The sequence below is a fragment of the Quercus suber genome, unplaced genomic scaffold, assembly GCF_002906115.3.
Source record: "Quercus suber isolate HL8 unplaced genomic scaffold, Cork oak 2.0 scaffold_194, whole genome shotgun sequence".
Lineage (NCBI taxonomy): Eukaryota > Viridiplantae > Streptophyta > Magnoliopsida > Fagales > Fagaceae > Quercus > Quercus suber.
The window spans coordinates 287,842-306,425 of NW_027069652.1; the positions used below are offsets into that span (position 1 = coordinate 287,842).

The 18,584-nt window shown below is 33.3% G+C and overlaps 1 protein-coding gene across 1 annotated transcript; it reads right to left on the reverse strand.

The window, feature by feature from the left end:
- Window positions 1–15,791: 15,791 nt before the first annotated feature.
- LOC112029434 (probable strigolactone esterase DAD2) lies at window positions 15,792–17,250 on the reverse strand. Its single transcript, XM_024062117.2, has 2 exons — window positions 16,707–17,250; window positions 15,792–16,416 (listed from the first exon to the last, which is right to left on the reverse strand). Exons 1-2 carry the CDS (start codon window positions 17,075–17,077, stop codon window positions 15,987–15,989), a joined length of 801 nt encoding a protein of 266 aa, XP_023917885.1. The 5' UTR covers window positions 17,078–17,250; the 3' UTR covers window positions 15,792–15,986.
- Between the last annotated feature and the right edge of the window lie 1,334 nt (window positions 17,251–18,584).

Below are 18,584 nucleotides of genomic sequence, written 5' to 3' on the forward strand. Positions count from 1 at the left end.
TGTTTCCTTTAGTTTTCCGTTCTGCTGAGGTAGCTAGATTGTTAAGGATGTCCGAGGTAAGGTCAAGTGACCTGGAGATGAGGTTATCCTCGTTCGATAACCGTGTGGTCTCGGAGACCACTTATGTTTCTACCCCTATAAGGCTTGGAACATCTCGTGTTCTCTTTTCGAAAAGGACAAGAAACAAATTAGGGACATATTTTAGTTCCCTGATTTTGTAAAAATTAGGATCCCAAGTGATGAAGAAAGAACTTGTCACTCATATGCTTATAAGGTTTGTTTCTACGAGGCCGATTTTACAAATGGCCTTCATTTTCCTATTCATCCCTTTGTTAGGGAACATTTTTCCTATTTGCATCTTGCTCTGACGCAGTTGGTGCCTAACTCTTGGCGAATCCTTATTTCTTGCATGGTGGTATGGATGTCTGCCAATGAGAGTGATGTCATTAAGAGGGATGAATTCCTCCATTTTAACTCCATAAAATAAAGAGACACGTCTTATACTTAATAATAACTACTCCAATTAAGATTCACCTAGGCAACAAATACACAGTCATTAAAAACAAATACAATAATTTGAATATATTTATATAAATCAAACAAGTTGAAAAAGAAATTAATACTCGTAACTCTGGAAGACTTGTTACATAGAAAGGTTTTTATTTTTTGATTGACCTCAAGTCACAAGAATGAGCTAGATGACAATTTTATCTTGGGCCAACATTCGAATTTCGGGGGACCAAGAAATTATATTATTTTTATATATAAAAAAAATTTAATTTAAAATTTTTGGGGAGAGGATAGGGGAGGGATTCTTGGCTGACCGGATGTTTGTAATTTTCAGAAGAATTATTGCTTCAAAGTTCAAACACAAGCCTAAAACATTGTTCTAGAGCCTAGAGGTTTTGATTTTTAGCAAAACCATCACTCTTTATTTGTATATGTTGGCACTATTTGCTCCTTTCAACAGAATCAACACTAGTTAGGCAAGATAGAGGTTGTGGTCGAGATGACGTACCAAAATACTACCACTTTGGCATTTCCTCAACTTGTAAAAAAAAAAAAATTGAAAACTCGTAAACTTTAAAGGCTACCCGATTGTTAGGTCAATTATACACCATTATTTAAAAGAGAAGTGATAGAAAATTACTCTATTTCATGCTTTATGTCATTTTATACGTCTAGGAGTGCCTTCACTCAATGTTAGGACAAATCGTACTTTCAAAAGTCGAAGTAAATGGACTTCCGCGTCAAGTCTTCAAAATAGAGATTACCCATTTCATGCATTGATACAGTTTCGTTTTCAAAGGTTTGTCACGGCATTCACAACTAAAATTTTTAGCTTTTAACATCTCAAAACATCAAGCATCATTTTATAAAACATCCGACATCAATATTCTTTTTAAGAGTGCCTCCACTCAATGTTAAGACAAATTGTACTTTCGAAAGTAAAAGTAAATGGACTTCCATGTCAAGTCTTCAAAATAGAGATTACCCATTTCATGTGTTGATACAATTTTGTTTTCAAAGGTTTGTTAGAGCATTCATAATGATGAAGTTAAAATTTTTAGCTTTTAGCATTTTAAAAACTCATTTTATCTATTTTAATACATCACTTTATAAAATATCCGACATCAATATTATTTCTAGGAGTGTCTCCACTCAATGTTAAGACAAATTGTACTTTTGAAAGTAAATGGAGTTCCATGTCAAGTCTTGAAAATAGGGATTACCCATTTCATGCACTGGTTCAATTTCGTTGTCAAAGTATTTGCTAGAGCACTCACAATAGTGAAGCTAAAAGTTTTAGCTTTTAGTATCTCCAAAAACTCACTAATCTATTTTAACATACCACTTTATAATACATCCAACATCAATAGTTCTATTTTTTCAGCACTTCATTTAAATATTCTTTCTTTATTATTTTTATTCTTTCTTTATTCATCATCCATTTCTCTCTCTCTCTCTCTCTCTCTCCTTTGAAGCAATAACAATTGGCAAGAACAACCACCACGCATAGTCCACTGCCAGTAAAACCAACCGCCACAACCCACGTCCATAAACTCATTTTCTCAAAAAAAAAATTTCATATCAAACCCACCAAAAACCATTGCAACTATAATTTTTTTTTTTAATAATAATAAGAAAACCACCACAACCACCAACCACCACCACATCATAACCCAACAACCCGAATCAACCAAAAACCACCACACAAACTTAGTGACACATCGACCCAAACCCAATGACCCACCGACCTAACCACCACAGGCCAATCAATGGCCCACCACATTTATAGTAACCCATGGCATGATCCACCACCACAACCCAATCAACGATCCACCACCATTGCAATACCCCACAACTCGACTAACAACCCCTCACCACTGCTACAACCCAAAGCCTGATTAGAACCCATCGCAACCACAACAAGCCAATTAGAGAGAAGGACGAGAGAGAAAGTGAGGATTCAGAGAGAGAGAGACTCTCTCTCTCTCTCTCTCTCTCTCTCTCTCTCTCTCTCTCTCTCTCTCAGAGGGGTTAAGAATGATAGAAAAAGAATTTTTTGGGTTTCTGGTGCTAAAATGCTATTTTTAGTAATTTAAAGAGGAGATGGAAAGTGACTTATCCCAGTTACATTGAATAGTCCAACGAGTCAAGTTGTGAGACAATAAATTTACATTCCTTTAAACAAAGAAAAAATCCAGCAAGTGAGGAAATTTAAAAATTATCTTTTAAAAAAATGTAAGAGAATTTAAAGCAGTCTTCAATTCAAGGAAGAAATTATCAAAAACAAAAACAAAAAAAAAAAAAAACAAAACAAAACAAAACAAAAAAACAAAAAATCCATGGAGGAGATGAATGTAATTGATATATGGAGAAATTTTCTATGCAATATGAATTGGAGGAAGTCTCTCCAAATTGTGCCGTGTTATTAGCAGAGGGTGACACCTGTCCCACTCCATTAAAACTCAAATTCAAGAGATAACTCCCGTTCACTCAAACGTTAGCCATTTTTCCATATTTTTTTATTAAAAAAATAATTAATTACTTCTCACACCATCACCTAAACGATCAGTCCTTTCTCTCTCTCTCCTTCAACGCAAATTGGTTCCCATCTCTCATGATGGGGAACCAATTTTTCTCCATCATGGAAAAGCATGACATGAGTTCTTGAATTGATACTATTTCTTTCCCGGTTTTTTATCATTCTTCTTCCCCAACCAAAAGCAACCGCCCTTGTCAACCAAAATTTCTAGTTGATTAAAGCCAAACAAGCATGAAAAACCTAGGCAAAGAAACACCAAAACAAAATATCAGTATCCAAATTTTTCTTTAAAAAATTAAAAATTTCTTCGAAAACAAACATAAGCTAGAAATATCAAAGAAAAATTAAAACAAACCCACAAACTTGACAAAATCAAATTCTAATTCTACTGCTGCTAGTAGCCAAGTTTATCATTAATCCTCAACAAACCCATAAACTTCTCAAATCAAATACCATACCCAAATCTAAGCCAAAACAGAAACCCAAAACAGATCCATTGATCTCACCCAAACTTCAACTTCAACCTTAAAAATAATTTGCACTATCACAACGCCTATCTCACTAGATCAACAACACAACCATGAAACACAAATGCCATGGAGAAAATCGAAGAAGCCTCCTATGTTCTTCTAAATCTTGGTTTAAGTTCATTCTCAACCATCAAAAGAAGCCGATTTTGGTACAAAGATGTAATGGGCATTGAGTGATTGTTGTTCAGACGAAGAGGGAGAGTTAGATGAAGAAAGAAGAGACTTGGGTGAGAATGATCGTGGGAGAGAACGAAAATGATGAGGAAGAAGAAACGGGGAGGAGAAAGTTTCTCTGCAATTTGGAACAAAACAGAGAGATGGGGAAAGGATTTGCATTGAAGGAGAGAGAGAGAGAAAGGACTGATCGTTTAGGTGATGGACTGATGGTGGTGAGAAATAATTAATTATTTTTTTAATAAAAAAGAAAAAGAAAAAATGGCTAACGTTTGAGTTAATAGAGTTATCTCTTGAATTTGAGTTTTAATAAAGTGGGACAGGTGTCACTCTCTGATAATGATACGTCATAATTTGGAGAGACATCCTCCAATTCAGATTGCAAAAAAACTTTCTCCTTGATATATTAGTTTCAATAACCTCCAATAATTTTCACTCTTTCACTTCAAATTTCATGTCATATCACTTCTTCATATTAATATTTTTTTTTTTTTTTTGGCTGACACATCTTCATATTATATGTCGTATCACTTCTTCATATTAATATTAATTTTTTTTTTTGGCTGACACATCTTCATATTATATGTCAAATCAAATGGAAATGTTTAATGAGTTTTAGTACCATATATTTTGGGGCACACATTAGTAAATCATTTTATAAAATTTTCTATGAAAAAATAAAAAAAGTTACTAACTTTTTTGACAATCTTTTTAATTTTTTATAAAAAATTTTCTAAAATAGAAAAATAATATGTATCCTAAGGGTCATATTTGATATAAAAATATAGACGTTGTGCAAAATATTCCTCGTGATATCTTTTTCAATTTGATTTAGCACATACAAATAAACAAAAGATAACGTAAAATTGGGAAGGAAAGTCAATGTTTGTGACCAAATTCAATAAAAGATAACTGGAGAAGAAAAAATAAGCACTAAAAAGAGATTATTTCCCAACTTTACGTTAGAATCTCACCCGTTTAAGAATTATTTTTCTTTGATTTGATGTTTTGCATTTTGCACAAAAAGCTCCAAAGTCCAAAATTTTATCTTCTTCTTCACAATTGACCGGGAAAACGATTACATGGATTAGGTCTGATTTGATGCTTTTTATTCCACACTCTACCAAGCTCCAAAAGCCCAAACATTTCTCTCCTCCTTCGCAAGTGACCAAAAAGAAGAATTAGTCTCTTCAAAAAAAAAAGAAAAACAGAAGAATTAGTTTGGCTGTCCTTGTTTACGCGTATTTTTGGTTTTTTTACTATCTTCACAAGTAAAGTCGAAGGTGCACTTCTTAAGATAATAAAAAAAATTTCTTTGAAGCTAGCTTCTGGCGCAAAAATTTTCTTCTTAACCCATTTTCCTATTGCTAAAGTCTTCGATTCAATAGGGAAGTTTTGGACCTATTCTCTATTAGGTAAAGGAAAATATCATCAAAAAAATTTAGTATCACAAAAAAATATACAACTTTAACCACAACTCTTCAGGCCTATTTGGTTGGAGGGGTGGAAATGTAGAAAGATAGAAAATAGTGGAAGGATAAAAAAGTGAGAGGATATAAAATATTTTAATTTCTCTCATTTTTGTTTGGTTGGGAGTGAAAAAGTGGATGGATGGAAAATGTGAGTTTGTATAAATTTACTCATACTGTTAAAAATGATGGCCAATTAAAAAAAAAAGTGACAAATAACAAAAAAGAAAAAGAAAAAAAAGGAACTGGACATGGGCATTTTTGTCCATTAAGCAGCCCATTTTTTTCCTTTAGTTTTTTCTCCATTTTGAGGAGAAAACTTTTTGGTAGGCTTAGGAAGAAAACACCCGAGCCCCACCATTTATTTTCCTTCCTCTCCACCTAACCAAACACACTCAAAAAAGTTTTTCTTCTCATTTTCTTTCTAAAATTTTTCATTCACCATATTTTACTTCCAAACAAACACACTTTTCATGTGGTTAACTAGGGTTGGTAGATAAAAAGTAATAAAATTATATGAAAGTAACACGCAATAAATCACTATCCGTCGGAAAGTTACGACAAAAAGTTACAAGCTTGTTTATATAAGAAGAACTCAAATATTATGCCCTATGCATAACCTTGAGAACAAAGTTCCAAGTAGCAGTTGGTGGGGTAGTTGGTTGCATCATCATTCCTCAACTGCTCAGTTCACTGCTCATACTCATTGTAAAAGGAATTGACCGGGTCTCGATGAATTCATAAGCCCATATGAACCTGACCCGATCAAAAAGAGCTCTGGCCTACATTGAATCATTAGCCACTACATATGTGGCTTTCACACGTAATCTTAAATTCTTCCTAACGTTCACACATAAATTAAAATATTTCGTTTCAGGTTAGATGCAGCACAAGAAAATTATGTAAAACGAGACAGCCATCGAACTTGTTTATCCAAAAAAAAAAAAAAAAGCCATCGAACTTGACCACCTGAAGTTTTATTCAATAGGGAAGTTTTGGACCTATTCTCTATTAGGTAAAGGAAAATATCATCAAAAAAATTTAGTATCACAAAAAAATATACAACTTTAACCACAACTCTTCAGGCCTATTTGGTTGGAGGGGTGGAAATGTAGAAAGATAGAAAATAGTGGAAGGATAAAAAAGTGAGAGGATATAAAATATTTTAATTTCTCTCATTTTTGTTTGGTTGGGAGTGAAAAAGTGGATGGATGGAAAATGTGAGTTTGTATAAATTTACTCATACTGTTAAAAATGATGGCCGATTAAAAAAAAAAGTGACCTTTCAAAAAAAAAAAAGTGACAAATAACAAAAAAGAAAAAGAAAAAAAAGGAACTGGACATGGGCATTTTTGTCCATTAAGCAGCCCATTTTTTTCCTTTAGTTTTTTCTCCATTTTGAGGAGAAAACTTTTTGGTGGGCTTAGAAAGAAAACACCCGAGCCCCACCATTTATTTTCCTGCCTCTCCACCTAACTAAATACACTCAAAAAAGTTTTTCTTATCATTTTCTCTCTAAAATTTTCCATCTACCATATTTTACCTCCAAACAAACACACCTTTCATGTGGTTAACTAGGGTTGGTAGATAAAAAGTGATAAAATTATATGAAAGTAACACGCAATAAATCACTATCCGTCGGAAAGTTACGACAAAAAGTTACAAGCTTGTTTATATAAGAAGAACTCAAATATTATGCTCTATACATAACCTTGAGAACAAAGTTCCAAGTAGTAGTTGGTGGGGTAGTTGGTTGCATCATCATTCCTCAACTGCTCAGTTCACTGCTCATACTCATTGTAAAAGGAATTGACCGGGTCTCGATGAATTCATAAGCCCATATGAACCTGACCCGATCAAAAAGAGCTCTAGCCTACATTGAATCATTAGCCACTACATATGTGGCTTTCACACGTAATCTTAAATTCTTCCTAACGTTCACACATAAATTAAAATATTTCGTTTCAGGTTAGATGCAGCACAAGAAAATTATGTAAAACGAGACAGCCAATCAGCCATCGAACTTGTTTATCCAAAAAAAAGAAAAAGCCATCGAACTTGACCACCTGAAGTTTTAAATATATATGTGGGGCTTGTTACCTAAAAAAGGTATAGTAGCCCTCAGAATTGGGCCCAAGGCCCAAAGGCCCGATCCGAGGATACGCGTATGTCCGAGGACAGCCTAAAGAAGTTTTATTCACGTTAAATAGGTGATATGAAAGGTATAAACAGGTGTTATATACGGTGGTATAGCACACGTCCGAGGACGCCAAAGTCCGAGGTGAAGGTAACCTTCGTACTGACTGAAAGATTCTGCCAGGTTGTAGCTGAATTGGAAGTTGGATATAGCTTAAAGAGGCGTCGGAGAAGGTAGAAAATATCTTCTAAAGTCTATCACCTCCTCATTAAATGCTGTCCACCTAACACTCTGGCCGCATTAATGNAAACTTTTTATAAAGATATTTTTCACATTTTCCAGTATTTGGTAACATAAAAATAAATAATAATAAAAAATAAAATTGGTCAACAGAAAACTATCTTTAATCAACAAAAAACTCTTAAAAAAAGGCTTATTTTTTTATAGTTTTTTTCCAAAAAAAAAAAATTGGAAACAATCTCTCTCTCATGCGCGCATAATTCCTATAAATATTATCTTCTTTTGACTCAGGAAACAATATTTTCTTTCACTCATTCAACTTTCTCACAATAAACTCTCTCATTTCTTCTCTTCCCTTTATTTTTTCTCTTCTCACACCCTCACTATCACCCCCTTTGCCTCTTCTCTTCCCAAATATTTCTCTCTATCTACCTCTTTCTCTTTTTTCTCCCTATTTTTCTCCCCTCTATAACACCGTTTTTAATAAGTTTTTTCTTTTTCCTTTCTCCTCGCAGATCTGTCAAACGGTTCTATAACAATTTTTGGTATTTTTTGCCTATGTGACATTTTATTTAAAATGGAACTTATGGGTATAATGGTTATTTTGAATTATGAGAAGTATGGTTAATATATATATATATATATTGCTGTTGATTGTGCCACTATAGTACACTTCCAGTGTACTTTGTTGGTTTTTTTCTATAAAATTTCTTACATTACTTATCAAAAATATTGTTCATATACATTAACAAGATGAGTATTGAGATCATGGAAATTGGACAGCTAATTTTGATTGTATCTGTTGTCAAAAATTTTATTGAAACCAAATTCATTCTTGGTTTTTTATTATTTATTTATATTGATTACATTAGGTGGGTTTACACAATACAACATATTTATACATGTTTAAATTATACAAGAAATGTTATAAAAATTGTGGATACTAAAAATCATAAAACATTCTCAAGCCCATTTTCAAGATTGTTACCAAACACCAGAAAATGAGATAGTTTTTCCAAGAAAATGATCTCTAGAAAATGAATCATTTTCCAGAAAACATTAATGCTGAAACAAATAGAGCGTCAGTGGACAAATAATTGTTGGTTGTGTACATTGAAAGAGATGTAGTTTGTAGCATGATAATGAAATATCATGCACTGATTTCAAAATATGAAAACTCGTAAGAGACAATTATTAATTTTATGTATTTGCGTGTTTTTTTATTGTTGCTATTGTCAATATATGAATTTCTATTTTTATTAAATTATATAATTTATGTTTCTTAAGTAACACTTTGAAAAAAATTTCTAAAACCACCACTGATCAGGTGCACGTTAGCATTGAGTAGTAACATGAATCAATGCCTTTCTCTCTCAATCGAGAGAGAGCAAAAATTTCTCTAAAAGCTCTTGCAATAAATGTATATCTATTTAGAGCATCTACATCAGTCTGTGGAAAATTTTTCTATTTTACAAGTCTAAAACTTACTTTTTCTATTACATACCTATTTTTACAAAATACTCACATCAGTTTGTTATTATACACATTTATTCAAATAAAATATTCATTTCTTTAACCCAATACTACAGTGCTACAGTGCCAGGCAAAGTCATGCTACAGTACCGGGAGAGAAAAAAAAACTATTAAAAAATGATATACACATGCTACAATGCCTGTATAAATTTACACGGGTACTGTAACTCATGGATAATTTTAGAAGATTTTTCAAGATTTTAAACGACTAATGTGGGTTGTTTTGAACAAAAATGTATAAATTTGAACATTTTTTATTATACATACTTATACACGAACTGATGTGAATACCCTTAAGTTGTCTATATGCAAAGTGAGAGTTACTGAGTGTAAAGCTGTTTATTGATTTTGTTGGCCAGTTTGGGAGGAGGGATTTTTCACATCACAACAACATGACAGGTCGATCATCCAGTTGAGGGCGGGGCGGGGGGGTGGGGTTGTTGAAAGCTAAGCCACGTTAAGGTCATTATGATGAGAAAATGTCACATCAATGGCAGCCGCGTCAAAAGATGTGGAATGTAACTCACCTGTTAGAGAGTTGAGTTTCAAGTGGAACTCTACTCTTCGTGGTGAGTTTCAAAAAAGGCTATTTTTCAAATAACTTTGCAATAGTCATATTTGGACAAATAATTAGTAAAACACTCTGCTTGTCTAGTTGAAGATTTTTAGTATCATTATTTAAAATGATGTGAAAATTGTAGTTTAAAAAATATTGTGCAAACACGTGTTTACAGTATTCATAAAACAAAAAGTATGTTTGGAACCATATTTCAATATATGAAAAAACAAAATTATGTGTTTGGTATGTGTGCATGTGTTTTATTTTTAAGTTGACAAGTGGGTCACTTGGTTAGAATTGAAGAAAGAAACTTTATGTGTTGTTTAATCTAGTGGGCCCCATATTTTTCAAAATATTTACAAAAGTACCATTAAGCAATGTTGTTTGAAATCTGAAAACTGGTAAGAGAAGTTTTCCAAATGAGCAACATGCCTCAAACACTCTTAAAAGAACACCCTTACCAAACATCTTTTTTTTAGAACTACAATTTTCAGCGTTTGAACATTTAAAACTGTTGTTTGGAATCACATACCAAACAGGCTCAATATTATTGAGCAAAAAGTTGCTAAAACACATGATATGTAGTAGATCTAGTAGTTGTGACAATAGATTAAGAAGTGTTAGAATCTAAAACAAAGAGAGTAGAGAGAGAAAGAACATAAGAATTATGTGATTTATTTTGACGACTCTCACCTACACAAAAAAGCCCATGATGACTGCATCTTTACTCTCGCGAATTGTTTTTTTAAATTAAACCCAATATGAGGTATATACAAGGAGGCTAAATCTTAGACTAACAATACACTAAATTATGATTATAGTTTATGCTGTACAAATAGAATTAGGATCACTTTGCTTCCACAAAAAGTAGGATTGAACTTCTTATATCTTAACATGAAGGAATTGTGAGAATAGCTGCACTTAGGAGTAGTCTAGCAACCGATCCGTGAATTGCAGAGATAGAGGCTATAAGGTGGGGTTTGGAGGTGACCAAAGGGGAGGGAGTTCAGCAAATTCTTGTTTAAGTGGATTCAAAGTCTTGGATGGATTTATTAATGAACCCAGGTTTGAGGCCAAGTTCGAGGGTGGACAACATTATAGCAATTAAAAAAGATGCTGCAAGGAGTTTAGTGCATGTTATTTTAACTGGTAGTGCACAGGGTATCAAATAGAGCTTCCCACGACCATGAATCCATGGGCTTTAAAGATGTCTTCTGAATGCTATATTCGGTCTGACTTATACCCCTCGGTCTTATCTATTCTCTAAATCTCTAAGGAAAGATCTTTGTAACATATTCTTTTGGCTTTTCAATAAAATAAAATAAAATGTTTAGGGGGAGGGGGAACCCTCTATTTAAAGGAGCATAAGAGCATCTCAAATGGATTAGTCAATGTCTTTTTTTAAGAGCAAATCTAAAAAATCAGCTCCAACAAATTCTCTAAAAGCAAAACTTTCCCAATTTTTTTTTAAAGTTGCTACAGTAGTTCTCTTGATCTAGATAACACTGTAGCAACTCTAAACCATTTTTCTCACTTATTGAATAAATCCGAATAAAAAATTTCGCACAGTAAATTAAAATTTCAGCATTTATCTCAACCTCAACGGCTACAAAGACACCAAAACGCAGTTTGAACAAAATAAAAAACGTAATCTAATCACAGAACACAGTCTTTCTCATAAAACTAATAAAATTAGAACTTTTTTTCTTTTTTTTTTTAATTTGACCCACAATATCTGGAGATAGAGGACAGAGGACGAAAACTATTTTTCTCTCCCTTAGTAGAGCACAGTGGTGATTTCCCCTCTATGTGATGAAAAGATGAATGGTATGTTTTAGTGTTTTTAGTCCAAGTAATCGAGAGAGACATCTGGAGATAGAGGTAGACCAAGAAGTAGAAAATGTAAAGCAAAAATGAAGATAAAGAGGAGAAGTGGGATAAGTGTGTGGAGGTGAACAAACAAGAAAAAAAAAACAAACAAACAAACAAACAAAGTATGGATGGAAAAAATGAAGAGAGAAGAAGAAATAAGATAAAGAAATTAAAAAAAAAAATTTGAGAAATGTTACCACAATATTTTCACAATTCTTTCATAATAAATTTTAAGTAGCAAGTTGTTATTAGCTAGTACGGTTGAGAAAAAATAATAATTTTAGTGGTGGGTTCAAATTAGAATTCATAACAACTTATCACATAAGAACATAACACTTCTCATAAAAATTAGATGATCCTACGACTATCATTGTCACAAATGCTACACAAGATTTGTTAAAAAAATATCACCAAAAAATTTAAATATTAAAGAAAGAATGAATAAATAATTTTTAAATATAATAGAGAAAATATAAAGAGACTGTTGGAAAATGTATTTAAAAAAGTAAGTAGGTAAATGTAATTGTTCATTGTCCAAACAGTACAAAAATTTGTACAATTTTTTTTTTCCAATAATGATAATCTTCCTGCAAAATTGCTGTGTAGCAGTATATAGTTAAAGACTTCAGCCTTTGTCTTGCAAATTACCATATGACCGCACCATTAACCAATCAAATGCAACTCTTCCTTTTCTATTGAAGCTTCTTCAAACCTTGGAGGTGTGTATACATATTGTAGGGGCTCAAATTGATCCATAGCCCAAAAGATTTGGACAATGACCCAACAAGTCCATAACAATAAATTTGTTAGAGAGCAGGTTTAATGCTAAACGTTTAACGAGTCGAATGTGAATCACTACGGGTTAGTTTAGTGTTGGAATGAATGAGAATAACAAGTTGAAAAAAAAAAAAAAAAAAAAAAAAAAAAAAAAAAAACACTCCACGGTCAAGCTGATGATGGTATGTTCTTATATTTAGCTCTCAGACTTATACAAATATTCAAGTTCTTGATTACAAAGTTGTTTCTTCCTTTTTCTGTCTCCCCCTTGTAATGGAATCCTTTCCCTTTTATATTTCTTCACCTCCTCTCATTTTAGCCTTCCACTTGTTGATCAATGAACTCATCTTCTTGATATTTGTCCCATCAGAACCTTCTTGAAATCTTTATGGGTAGCTATAAGGCTATAAGTCACTGTTCAAGCATCACCTCCACATCAATGCGGCCAATTGGTTAGGTGTAGAGCATTCAAATAGTGGTAGCGGCTTTTTCCTAGATATTTCTCAATTCTCTATTGAATCTCCTCTCTCCGAAGCTTATCCTCCTTCCAAGCATGGTTGTCCACTTCCTAGCACTTTTTGGGTGGTCGGACTTTAGACTTCCACTCTGTTTCTCGAGGAGGTTTGTCTCCTTAGACAACATCACCTGCTTGTCATGACCAGCTCTCGTCCTCGCCCAATAACCTACTTGCCTTTATTAATACTTGTTTGTCTCGAGCTCTTTGGCGTCCTCAGGCGCGGCCCATGGCCCAATTCCCTTATCTGAGCCATTTATCCCCACATATATATGTGTGTGTGTGGTGAAGTTGAATTTTATAGTGTGAAAATATATCACAATACATAAGCATTATATAACTCACTTCTACGGGGGTTTTTTTTTTTTTTTTTTTTTTCTGAAAAGTATTTGTGTCCTTTAAAAATTGAATCCGTTGAGGATTGTATTTCTGGGCCAAGCATTACTATTTATGGGCCTCCGCATCCATTTGTTACGCACAGCATGTTAGTACTGAGTCTACTGACAATGTGGACTTCAGATCATTACTCAAGTGAGATTAAATTAAACAGGTTTGGGATTTACTAAAACTTGGAGTTCAGGTCGTATTGAACTTGATCCGTCTACCAAAACTTGGAGTTGCTCTGCTATGCAATGTAATACAACTTTGCTCAAACTGTGAAATTATATGAGAGAGTATAATTCACTGGGCCTTCAATTTCGTCCTACAATCTTTGAGCGGGCCATGTAAATCAGTTTAGGTTACATATGACCGAAATTCTTTATGCACCCTTTCCTTTGGGACCAAACTTATTCATTATATATATATATATATATATAAGGAAGGATGGGACATACTATATGTGTATGTAATCATGTACATATTAGATATGTATAAAAAAAATATGGATAGTTGGATTCATGCTCAATTCTTAGATAGCAGCAACCATAGTGGCTATGAATCTATGATTGGCATCAATTAATAGAGATGCATAAAGGGAGACAATAAATATTTTTTTATTATATATATTTTTTTAAATTATCTTAGTTGGTCCCTACACAGTTACATTACACTAGTAGAAACATAATCACTTGGACAGGGGTTTGGATGAGAGTTCATTGGATAAGGTGGACTTCTGTCTATATGCTCGAGCCAAAGGCAATCAATGCATTTTCGCAATTCGCATTTTAGGAACTTTGGAAGTATGTCTACTACACTATCGATCTTTGTATCTAAAAAGGAGGTTTGATTGGTTAAATATTCATCTCATGTCACTTGTTGGGAAACAAGAGAGTGAAATCAGTGAATTGCTTCTAATTTTCAATTGAGGAGCTAAATTAGACTTATTTGGAGTGGTTCTTTTTTTTTTTTTTTGGAGAGAGTGGAGTGGTTCCAATTTTCATTTTTCTTTTTTTTTAATGGAAAGTGGAGTGGATCCAATTGATTACAATAGTTGATAGGTTAGATATTAGTTGACTAGTGAGATATTAGGGTTTTACTAACATATGACATACATTAATAAACTATTTTAATGAACATTTTATGGAAAACTGACTAATTTTTTTAAATAATTTTTTAAATTTCTCATAAAAAAATTTTCAAATAAATTATTAATGTGTGTTCTAAGAGCATATATTAATCGGACTCTAGATATTGTGATTGATTTGTACACTTTTTACTATCCATAGTTCGAAATGAAAGCATATTAAGTTTTGGATCACTCCATACTTTTGGACCATTTATAGAGTTTAAATCAGTTGAGAAACTTTATTCCTGATTTGCCCTTTCCAATTGATACAAACGATTTACTTCCCATTTCATGCTCATTGGTGAATGTTCTTTTGCCTTGCTGATCGCATGATGATGGCATGATAATTTTAAGTAAAAAAACTAAATGACTATTAGAAGTTCGCTTAAACCTAGCACTTCATTTTTATTTTTATATTTTGAGAAAAGATTTGCAGCTTTTATTAAGTAAAGTCAGTCAAATTGATTAAACTTACAATACTAATGTATGAAGAAATGTCTTCCTTCCATACCAAAAAACTACTATCTAACATAACTAATAAGATTGTGAGTTACAGAGTTTTCTTGTCTTCGAATATTGGAATAACTAAAACCTAGCACTTCATTTAGTTGCACATGTATCAAATCATTTTCAAGTTGTATAGGTGTTTCACTCAATCATTCAAACCCTTCAGTACCCAAATGTAAAGAGAAAAGAATTTGTCTTCCATATCGTAGTCGAGTAATGCACTAGTGACTAGACATAACACATACACAAACAAATATCTAAAAATAACAATGTATCACTAACTACAATACACAATAATTTAATCGTTGAGTATTAGATAAGTAGTATGAATTAACACACATCATCTTAATAATGTTAAATGTCACCAGAATTTTCAATTACAAACGAAAATGAATAACAAAACTAATATGAAAACATAATCAAATATAAACTATTAAAAACATGAATTATGAAAACATAATCAAATGTAAACTATTAAAAACATGAATGATGAAAATGAAAACATTCTCAAATAAATAAATAAATAAAACCAATTTCTTTTTGGTAGAATTAAAAAAAAAAAATTGTTTATTTTTCCTTGGTTGGACAACATATTGGGCGGCCCGAACCCCGAAGAATCTGAAAGAGCAGAGCGAAGGACGGAGAATCTCTGGCGTTATGGGGGTCACAGAGAAACAGGGTACGTTGAATCTAAACGCAATTCCAATTCCATTTTCCTTGGATAAAACTGGACCGAAATAGGAAATTAGACTAAAACAGGCACACAGTACAAAAGTAAAATCATTTCATTTCTTTTCACAGCCACTGGTCTGGTCTGGTCTGCCCAGATAAAGATAAAAAAGAGAACACAAAAAAAAAAAAAAAAAAAAAAAAGACCTTAAATATTAAAAAAGAAAAAGAAAGAAGACAAAAAGGACGTGAAATACACGTGAAGATTCTTATCCTCTGACAAGAGAAAATCAGATCATATATATATAATCCAAAGTCGAAGGACTAATGTCCACAAATTATTCGCCATGTGTGATGATCTCGACCCTTATTACATATTGTCATGACCCCACACTATTTTTTTTTGTGCCTGCTTGGCTTAGCCTAAGCTAGCCTAGCTTAGCTATAGGCTAACGGGAAAGAGCTCGACGGAGCTTTTGAGCCATCAGGTATGGTGCACTCAAATGGGGCAAGTGACCCTCAGTCTCGAGCATCTCCACCGTGTTACGACCACCCAAATGGTCCTTCAAATAGGTTGCAACTGAGGCTGGAACAGACACATCTCGAGCTGTCTGAAATATGCAACATGGTACTTTGACTAGGCCTAGGACCCCTCTCAGATCGCTGTTGAAAATCATGCGGGAAACGAACAAGGATATGTCTGGCCTCATGTTGAATAGGGTTCGACTGAATTCTCGAACTGCTGTTGGAACATCAGCTCCCACTGCCAATGGTGCGAAACCGTTCACCCATGCCTCGTAATTCGACTCCATTGCTTCGAACACTTTCTCAATCTCTCCTTGCTCGAACCCACCGTGGTAATCATTGTCGTTTAGGAATCTAAAATTGTATGCACACCCAACTCAGTACATAAAATTTATTTTTTTATTTTTCCATTTTGATCAAATTCAGGTTTTATACAAATACATAAACTAATAAGCTGAATTGTTCAATTACTAATATAGAAATATATATCACTACTTCTTAACCATTACTTGATGACATGTGTGAACCATTATTTTCACATGGATCAACTCGATGATCTGACAGTCTCACATGACAAAAGTTGTGGTGCGAAAATTGTCTCAACATATAATATAATGAAATAATCGAACTGACTTTTTTGTTACCTTGGAGAAGCGCCGACGAGGATGAGCTTGGAGAAGAGTTCAGGGCGGCGAATGGAGGCTAAGATTCCGATCATGGCGGAGACGGAGTGGCCGACGTAGGCGCAACGATCGACACGGTGGGCGTCGAGGATGTAGAGCAAGTCATCGACATAGGCGTCGAGAGTGGTGTAGCGGCGAAAATCGAAGAAGTCAGGGTTGACACTGCCGGCACAGACGAGGTCATAGAGAATGACTCGGTAGTGGGGTGTGAAGTAAGGGAGAATTCTCTGCCACACGGACTGGTCTGTGCCGAAGCCATGAGCCAGAACCAAGGTTCTCTGACCGGACCCTTCTACACGGACATTGAGATTTTCTAAGAGACTGGTGCCCATGTGGATTGTGGGAGAGAGAGACAGAGAGAGAGAAAAGTGAGAAAAGAAAGAGGAAAATGAGGAGTGTGATTTATTGGGCAATCCAATGGGGGTTACTGTGTGAGAAGGCAAAATAGGTGGGTAGGTGTTGTGGGGTTTTGGTTTTTTATATCTTATCTCTCTCTGTCAATTGTTGTTGTTTGTGTTGTTACTTCTTAAAAGTCTTCGTAGGTTTTGGGTTCTATTTATACTGCTACGTGCATACGATAACTGTACATACTTAAAAAAAAAAATATATATATATATATATATATGATAAAGATATATGTATTTATGGTGTCCATGTCATTTTTCTTTTCTTTTCTTTCTTTTTATCAAATTAATATATTGATATTCTCAACAAAAAAAAAATATATATATATATATATACATATATTGATGCTCTTTTTTTGGTCAATTACCCTATCGGCACATATAAAATTAGCATTTTGTTTTGTATTTGCAGTAGACCCAAATGAAAAAGTGATATTCCATATGAGCGATGGTGTGAAAAATACTATGAATTTTTTGTTTTAAATGGCTTAACTCTTTTTTAGTTGGAATTTGATCTCAAATCTTTTATTTGGTAATAAAAACATTTTAACTAGTGTATTTGCTTCAAAAGATGATTGTTAATGATTGTGTTTCTCATTGATTGGAGAATAAGGTATTTCATGTGTCGGAGTGTATATATATTATATATATTCTCTCATATCATGTTAATCTCATGTGACTTTACTACCTTAGGCTTATACTAGAAGATATACTAGAAGATAAGAATTATATAAATGAATAAGATAATTATTGATTTTTAAGGGAGAAGTCATATTCAAAGACAGCGTCTAGTGGGTGGGTAGTGTTGGATTGCAATCACTATTGGCTGTCATTACCTTCAACTACAGTTAGCTGTAAGCCCAGCAGCGCTGTTTCCAGGCCCGTGAAGTTTTACACTCTTACTTTTTCTTTTTCTTTTTTGGATATATGAGGTAGGGTAGGGCATACTTTTGCAATAGAACAATGGGTAGGGCATACCAAACCCATTAATATATATATATATATATATTAATAGGTTTGGTACGCCCTACTATATATATATATATATATATATAATTTCGAGTATATTAGTCTATTTTATGTAAACAAGATTTAAATTTTAAATATTTTATTTGAAGACAAAAAACTTTATCAGATGAGATAACTAAAACCTATGTACCAAAGTTAAATAATAACACTATTTTCATCTAAAAATTAAACAAAATATTAATTACATATGATACCATTGATATAATTTTTGTATAAAAAATATAACTTTGTAATAAATGTAGTATATAAAAAATAATAATAATAATAATAAGGTAATAGTACAAATTAACATAAGGAGAACTCAAGGTATGGTTATTGCCTCTCTCTCTCTCTCTCTCAGCTGCTCCCTCATGAATTTCAAGCTGTAGAAATTGAGGCCTTAGCTGCGATAAGAGCTTTGGAGCTT

Coding starts and splice junctions, on each gene's coding strand:
- LOC112029434 (XM_024062117.2), bottom strand. CDS start 17,077: ATGGGCACCAGTCTCTTAGAAAATCTCAATGTCCGTGTAGAAGGGTCC. Junction 16,417..16,706: donor CTCGTCGGCGCTTCTCCAAG/GTAACAAAAAAG, acceptor ATACAATTTTAG/ATTCCTAAACGACAATGATT.